The following is an 8224-nucleotide window of genomic DNA, read 5'->3' on the forward strand; positions in this document are numbered from 1 at the left end:
GAAGTTGTAGCCTCCCTGAGCTTCTGGGAGCCTGCTCAGGGAGGGACACCATGAGCCATCCTGCTGCTGAGCACTTGAAGCGTGGTGGCTGGTGTTGAGGAACTGAATGTTATCGTTTGTTCTTCCGTTTTCCTTTGCTTTCTTCATGATGGGGACATCCTATGGAATCCCAGGCTGTCCTGGAAGGTGAGGTTATCCTGGAGCTGGAGTGATAGGTGACAACCAGCCATGCTCACTCTGAGGGGTTTCGGTTTTAGTTTTTAAGTCAGGATCTCATGCTAGCCTTGAAGTGGTTCCTTTGGGCATGACTTTGAGCTTCAGGTTCTCCTGCCTCTAGAATGGCGGTATGACAGATGTGACCCACCTTGGGTTATGGGTCTGGGTTAAGAAGTGCTGGAGATGGGACCCAGCTGTTTCACGTAAGGTTAATAACTCTACCAATTGAGTTGCAACCTCAACCTGTCCATGGGCCTCTTGGAGAGTTGACCCTTGAACTCAGGATAGAGGTCAGCCTGGGGTAGACGGAGGGGGCTGAGCACGACTGTGCCCTTAATGTCAGGAGCCAATGGGCCTGTGCCAAGTGGATGGAAAAGGCCCAGGAGGGCTCAGGATAGAGGGTGAGGACCCCTATAACTGCTGAGGAGGCCAGGAAGTGCAGCACCTCGAGTCCTGGAGAAAATCACAGCTTATCAAGCGGTAAAAAGAACAATGTTTGAAAGACAGAGTGAAGCCTGGTGGTGGTGGTGCACGCCTTTAATCCCAGCACTTGGAAGGCAGAGGCAGGCAGATTTCTGAGTTCGAGGCCAGCCTGGTCTACAGAATGAGTTCCAGGACAGCCAGGGCTACACAGAGAAACCCTGTCTCGAAAAACCAAAGAAAAAAAGAAAGAAAGAAAGAGAGAAAGAAAGAGAGAAAGAAAGAAAGAAAGAAAGAGTGGAAGGCTAACGGCTCCACAGGTTGTAGAGGCACCAATAAGAGAACAGAGACTCTGAGCCTGGATCCAGGGTCTCTGAGCATGCTCAGAGTGTGGGCAAGGCCACAGGGGCTTTTGGATGGAGAACAGGACTACAATCCCCACGGATCAGAAGATCAGAACCTACAGATCTTGTTCCTGATCCTCTCTGGAGATGGCTCCATCTACCTGTCACATTGTGGAGCCGATGATTCTGACTGTGGGAAGCAGAATGGTGGCTCGTGGTGGCCTCCTCCTTCCCCTCAGCGCCACTGCTCTGTGGCAGGAAGAAAAAACAGACTTTAATTGTGTCAACAGTGAGATTTGGGTTTATTTGTTTAATAAATTACTATCAGATCTGTTGTACGCAGTAATCCTTTCTCCTTTGTATTTTTAATTGTATGTGTAATTATATGTGGTGGTTTGAATAGGAACTACCCCCCACCCCCATGCACTCATGCATTTGAATGCTTAGTCACCAGGGAGTGGAATTCTTTGAAAGGATCAGAAGGATTAGGAAGTGTGGTCTTGTTGGGTGACTTGTTTCACTGGGGGTGGGCTTTGGGGTTTCAAATGCCCAAGCCAGGCCCAGGCTCCTTACCCCTGGAGATCAGGATGTAGGTTTCAGTTACTGCTCTAACTTTATGCTCCCACCATGATGCTGGACTAAGCCTCTGAAACTGTAAGCCAGCCCAATAAAATGCATTCTTTCGTAAGAGTTGCCTTGGTCATGGTGTTTCTTCACAGCAATAGGATGGTAATTAAGGCAATGTGTGTCTGCATTTGTGTGTTTGTGTATGCATGGTTGTCCAGGTACATAGGCATGTGTGTACACACTCATATGGAGTCCTGAGATCAACTTGTTTCTCTTCAGGTGCTAGGCATCTGGTTTTCCTTTTTCTTTTTCAGACAGGTCCTCATTATATGGCACTGGCCCTAGCCCGCCTGGAACTTGCTATGTACCCCCCAACCCCCAGTGTGTATTTGAATGGGAATGACTCTTATAAGCTCAGACTTAGTTCCAGATTGGTGGAACTGTTTGGGAAGGATTAGGAGGTGTGTTCTTGTTGGAGAAGATGTGTCCCTCCGGTGGGCTTTGTGCTTTGAGTGGACTGGCACCATTTGCAGTATGCTCTGTCTGCTTCTCACTCCCTGATCAAGGAGTGAGGTCCCAGCTGTTCTTGCTACCATGTCTTTGTCCTGAAAGTGTCATGAACTCTAACCTTTGAAGCTGTAACCCCAGTTAAAGTCTCTTGTATAAGTTGCCTTTGGACATGTTTCATTGCTCAACTTGAGACCCATCTCATGGGCAAGCACCAATCCCTGACACTATTAATGGCACTCTGTTATGCTTGCAGACAGGAGCCTAGCATAACTGTCCTCCGAGAGGCTCCACCCAGCAGCTAACCAAAACAGATGCAGAGACCCACAGCTGAACATTAGATGGAGCTCAGGGAATCTTGTGGGAGAGCAAGGAGAAGGATTGAGGGACCCAGAGTGGGTAGGGACCCCACAAGAAGACCAACAGAGTCAGCTAACCTGTACTCTTGGGGGCTTCTAGAGATTGGACCACCAACCAAAGAGCCTTCATGGGCTGGACCTAGGTACCCCGCACATATGGAGCAGATACGCAGCTTGGTCTTCGTGTGGGTCTCCCAACACCTTGAACGGGGGCTTTTCCTGACTCTGATGCCCGCTTGTGGATCCTACGCCTCTAACTGGGGTGTCTTATCTGGACTCAGTGGGAAAGGATGTACCTAGTCTTGCAATGACTTGAGGAGGCAGGGTGGGTTGATACCCAGGGGGCATTTCCCCCTTCTCAAAGGTGATGGGGAAGGAAACGGGGGGGTGGACACATAAGGAGGGGACTGAGAGGAGGAGTGGCTATGAGGAGAACATAAAGCCAATAAATAAATTAATGGGGGCAGGAAAGACAACTAGGCTGTCCTTGAACTCAAATCCTCTGCTTGTCTCTGCATTCTGAGGTCTGGCATCCTTCCCAGTTCTGGGCTGTGCTGGCACCCATCTTTGACCCCAGCACTCAGGGGGCAGAGGCAGGAGGATCTCTGAGTTTGAGGCTAGCTTGGTCTACAAAGTCAGTTCCATGAGAGCCAGGGCTACACAGATAAACTCTGTCTCTAAACACAAAACAAAACAATGGGAGGAGTTCCCTTCTCTAAGGAGGTGAAGGACAGTTAAGAAGGACAGACAGCACTACAAAGAGAATCTTGTCCTATCTGGAAACCTCCATGCTGAACCTTTATGTTCAGTCCCTTGGCCAGAGAGGGGTATCATGGCCAATTCATGCCTAGCCGATTCCTGGCAGTTAATCAAGAAAGGAAGCCAGGGCCAGACTCTGCCGTTTCTGCTGCCTGGTGCCCTACTTAGACCAATTAAATGAGAGCAGCAAGGAGCTTTCTTTCCCTGTAAATTATATTTAAATTAATTTCTTAATGTCTATGAGTAAGTGTATATGGTATTTGTGTGTGACTGTGAGTACCCATGTAGAGACAAAAGGGGATTTTTTTAGTATTATATGGATATTTTGCTCAAAAAAAAAAATTGAGGTTTTACGATGACTTTGCTGGATCTCGGTTCAGAAGTCCACAGATCCAGAGTTGGGGGTATATAGATCGCAGGACCCAAGTTCAATTCCCAGAACCCCCAGAAAAATGTTGGATGTCGTGGTCAGCCCAAGGCAGTGAGGTGGAGACAGGAGGCACTTCTAGGCTCACTAGCCAGCTAGTCTAGTCTTACTAGTGAGCTCCAGGCTAGTGCGATCCCCAACACGCAGGTGCACACACATGCATGCATGCACACAGGAACACACACACGCATTTAACAAGCATGCTCAGGGGCACACACACTCATTATAAAAGAAAGAAAGAAAAAGAAACTCGGGGATCTAGTCTGGGGAAGCATCAGAAACGGAAGCTCCTCCCTCTGCCCCACCCTCTGCCAGAGCCTCCTGGAAGCTCGGTCTGTTTCACCAGATAAAGTTCGGTGTCAACTGCTGTGGTCACACTTGCTGGAGCTTGACATTTGACTACCTAGATCATCGTTGGTGACAGCGGTATCTCATACTTGCTCTGTGTCACTCTGCATCACAGGGGATAGGCTGGCCCCCGGATACTTTAAAATTCCATCCTCGGCACTTGGAATCCTGCATCCCTAGAGCTGGACCCCTGACTCTCTTCCTGGTCCTGCCATTAGCAGACTCTGAGCCATGGTCTTCAAGAAACAAGAGGCCATCAGCTTCTTAGCGACTACGCTGGGTTGGCTGAGTGCCATCGTGAGCTGTGTGCTGCCCGTTTGGAGGGTGACATTTCCAGATGATGAGACAAACCCAGAGGACAGCATTTGGGAGGGTCTGTGGTACATCTGCCAGGTTCAGGGAGACAACTGGATACAGTGTACACGGTATGGTACTCAGCTACCATTAGCAAAGGACCTAAAGGTGTCTCGAGTCTTCATGGTCCTCTGCACCATTGGAACCTGGCTGGGATTGTTGCTGTGCATGATTGGGGATGATCGCATCAAGTTTTGGAAGAATAAAAATCTTAAAGACAAGGTCTTGAAGGTAGCCGGTGTCATATTCCTTGGTGTTGGCCTTCTGGTGCTGATACCCCTGTCCTGGGTAACACACAACATCATGCATGGCTTCTTCAACCCATTGTTGGGTTACTCAGAGGATGCAGAGATAGGTGTTTCACTCTACCTGGCCTGGACCAGCTCCCTGCTGCTATCATTGGGAGGCATCCTGCTCTGTGTTGATATCCAATTATTCAGTGACAATTCAGAAGCAAACGGAAATACTCCAGGTAAGTATCTCTCTACCTTTTGAGTTGCTTGTTTCTAGACTGACCTCGGATCATCTTATGACCCTATTCTACAGATGTTTGATGGCCAACACACTCAATCTTGAAGTAGGTGGGAGTTTTGGAAAGCTTCCTCAAGAGGCCTCTCTCCAGGTTCTAGAATCACCGAACCGTAGAGAGAAAAGACAGGTCTACAGATCTGCCCACAAGCTGTGCAGTGGACTCTGTGAATGCAGATAGCTGAGTCGGTACCATGCTGAGGTGGGTTTCTTGGTAAAGTTGCCTGAGTCACCTTGTGAGCCTCTAAGGGACCCCAGTAATTGTTCCTTCAAGCTGGACTTTAATGGAGCTGTTTCTTTGGTCTCTGGTTGCTCTCCCAATTTGGGGTGACTGGAAATAGAGAAAAAGAGAAACAGCAGACCCCAGAACAGCAATACTAGGGCTTGCTGGTTGTTGGGGGAATAAGTAAGAAGAGACAGAGCCAGTCTGGTGTCATCCTGGCTCACCGTGACACTTCCTGAGGGTCTTATCAGCAGGCTCAACTCTGAAATTACTGATAGTTCTTTGTCTTGGCATCTCTGCCACTGGCTTGCAGAAGCTAATCGCTGCTATTGATAACCACCTGCTCCTGGCTGGTAGTAACTAGGGTAGCATATATGTCAGCCCACAGGAGACTCCAGCCTGGTCCCATACATCACGTATGTGTCTTATATGTATGTGTGCTTTGTCCATTTGTGTGATGGGGAGAAAACATGTGTGGAGGTCAGAGTGAGGTGTCTTTCTCAATCCTTCCTCTGCTGGATCTTTGAGAGGGATTCAGCCACTGAATCTTGAACTCATGGAATCTTCTAGACTTGTTGGCCCTTCTCTAAGCTCCAGGGCCTCTTGTCTGTGCTTCCTCAGTGCTAGGATTGCAGGTGTGCACCTCACATGTGGCTTTTACATGGGTGTTGGGCTCTGAACTCAGGTTCTCAGGCTTACTCCCTTTCTTCAGAAGTTCTGAGCTGAATGGTGAGGAGGAGAGGGTGGTGGTGGTGGTGGTGGAGGAGGAAGAGGAGGAGGAGGAGGAGGAGGAAGAGGAGGAGGAGGAGGAGGAGGAGGAAGAGGAGGGTTGTATGTGTGGAAGTGTAGGAGTGGGTGTTCCTCATGTGGCTTGGTCACTCCTGTGAACCTAGGTGTCTTTCTTATCCTTCTAGTTGCTCTGAGCAAACACCTGACAAAAGGTACTTTAAGGAAGGTTTATAGTGAGGGAGGTGGTGGCCCCTGCCTTTAATCCCAGTGCTAGGGAGACAGAAGCAGGGAGCTCTCTGGGATCAAGGTAAGCTCTCTGGGTTCAAGGTCAGCCTGGTCTATAGAGTGAGTCCAGGACAGTCAGGGCCACACAGAGAAACTCTGTCTGAGAAGGAGGAGGAGGAGGAGGAGGAGGAGGAGGAGGAGGAGGAGGAGGAGGAGGAAGAGGAGGAAGAGGAAGAAGAGGAGGAAGAGGAAGAAGAGGAGGAGGAGCCTGGCTTTGCCAGCGAGAGGAGGAGGAGGAAAAGGAAGAGGAAGAAGAGGAAGAGGAGGAAGAGGAGGAAGAGGAAGAAGAGGAGGAGGAGGAAGAGGAAGAAGAGGAGGAGGAAGAGGAGGAAGAGGAAGAAGAGGAAGAAGAGGAAGAAGAGGAGGAGGAAGAGGAGGAGGATCTGATATGTGGCCAAGGACTGAAGCTTCCCTCTGTCCTACCCTCTGCCAGAACCACATAGAAGATCAGTGTCACTGGATCCCTGTGTCAACTGCTGTGACCACACTTGCTAACTCAGACTTTACACAGATATTGGTGTTAGTGGAGACTCTCACTAGCTTTGACCTCACAGGGAAGGCTTTCTCAGCATCAGCTCTTAGAATCAGGCAGCTCAGAGCTGATCTCACAGCCACCCCTCACCCCACCCAGTTTCCCCATCCTGACTCCCATGGGTTCTGAGCCATGGCTGCCCTGGAACTGTAGCCAGTCAGCATCTTTCTGGCCACACTGGGCTGGCTAATTGCTCCCGTGTGCTGCTTATGCAATGAGAGATGAAACATTTGGAAGACAAGATGTCTGTGTTTGGGAGGGCTTGTGGAAGATCTGAGAGGTTCATGGGTGTGGCTGGATGCAGTACAGGTGCATGCCTTCCAGGCAGGGCTGCCATAGGATGCTCATGGCTCTCATGGTCCTCTGCATCACTGTAACAGGTCATGGTCCTCTGCATCATTGTAACGGGCTCCGGTTTGCCTCTGTGAGGGACTGGGGACAAGTGCAGTGAGTGGAGGCAGAAGGAGAGAATCAGGGTCAAGATCGTGATGGGATGGTTTAGCTGCTCCCGGGAGCCAGCCTGCTGCCGCTGGTATCCGTGTCCCGGATAATACACATCATCCATGGCTTCTCTGACCCACTATTGGTCCAATAACAGATGTGGGTGTCTGTGGTGGTTTGATATGCTTGGCCCAGGGAGTGGCACTATTAGTGACACACTTTCTCCAACAAGGCCATGCCTCCTAATACTGCTACTCTCTCTGGATCAAGCATTCAAACACATGAATGGCGGCCATTCCTATTCAAACCACCACACACACATACATTTTAAACATAAGAGCTAAGAGGAAAGGGAGGATCTTGGGAAGAAATTAAGATACAGCAGTAAGCATGAGCGTCCATCTGCTGCCCCAAGAGTCTACCTAGGTTTCTTTGCAGTAGACACAGAGACACCTACACCATTCTGGTGGCTCATGAGTTAAATCTTCCAGCTGCTCAGAAATGTCTCTCCTCTTTATAGCTTACGGGGACTATAGAATGGGTCTGGAGGGACCTTGAGTTGGATAGCAACCTGAGAAACCCCTGTGAATGGGCAACACAGTAGTTAGGACACAGCTTTTGCTGTAAATGGAATCTCTGGTAAAATTCTTCAAAAACTGCAGTGCGACGCGCCGCCTCGCCGAAAAGGAGAACATGCCACACTTCAGGATTCTTCTGACAGCAATTTACTGGTTACAGCAATTTCAGATGATGTTACAGCTCTTAGATGGTGTTACAGCTCTTGATGGTGTTACAGCTCTTGATGGTGTTACAGCTCTTGATGGTAGTGGCGAAGGACACCCGAGCCCCAGAACCCACTGCTTATATAGGATCCTGGGAGAACTTACTGCATGCTCATTGGCTCCTTAATGAAGCCTAATTAGCATACCAGTTTCTTATTGGCTCTTGGAGTGCTCTTAGAGTAAGGCTTAATTAGCATATTCATTTTTTTTTGTCCTTTGCGCATGCGCACATTCGGCTGGGCTCTGACTGGAACCAGAGCGCGGGAAGCCGGCGTGCTCTGCGCATGCGCGTTCCCATTCATGGCTCTGTCAGAGCCGAGAAGCAGGCTCTGTCAGAGCCGAGAAGCAGGGAGCCGGCGCGCTTTACCTCACGGCTCCCTCACAGGCTGAGAGGCAGGGAGCC

At 49.6% G+C, this 8224-nt stretch overlaps 1 protein-coding gene across 1 annotated transcript in view; it reads left to right on the plus strand.

The window, feature by feature from the left end:
* The first annotated feature begins 4178 nt into the window (after window positions 1-4178).
* Window positions 4179-8224, plus strand: part of Tmem270 (transmembrane protein 270) — a 14914-nt gene continuing 10868 nt past the window's right edge. Inside the window, exons 1-2 of the mRNA XM_028765939.1 lie at window positions 4179-4589; window positions 4657-4773. Coding sequence (XP_028621772.1) covers window positions 4179-4589; window positions 4657-4773 — 528 coding nt within the window. The remainder of the gene's footprint in view (window positions 4590-4656; window positions 4774-8224) is intronic.

The sequence above is a fragment of the Grammomys surdaster genome, unplaced genomic scaffold, assembly GCF_004785775.1.
Source record: "Grammomys surdaster isolate TR1022 unplaced genomic scaffold, NIH_TR_1.0 166, whole genome shotgun sequence".
In the NCBI taxonomy this organism is placed as follows: Eukaryota; Metazoa; Chordata; class Mammalia; order Rodentia; family Muridae; genus Grammomys; species Grammomys surdaster.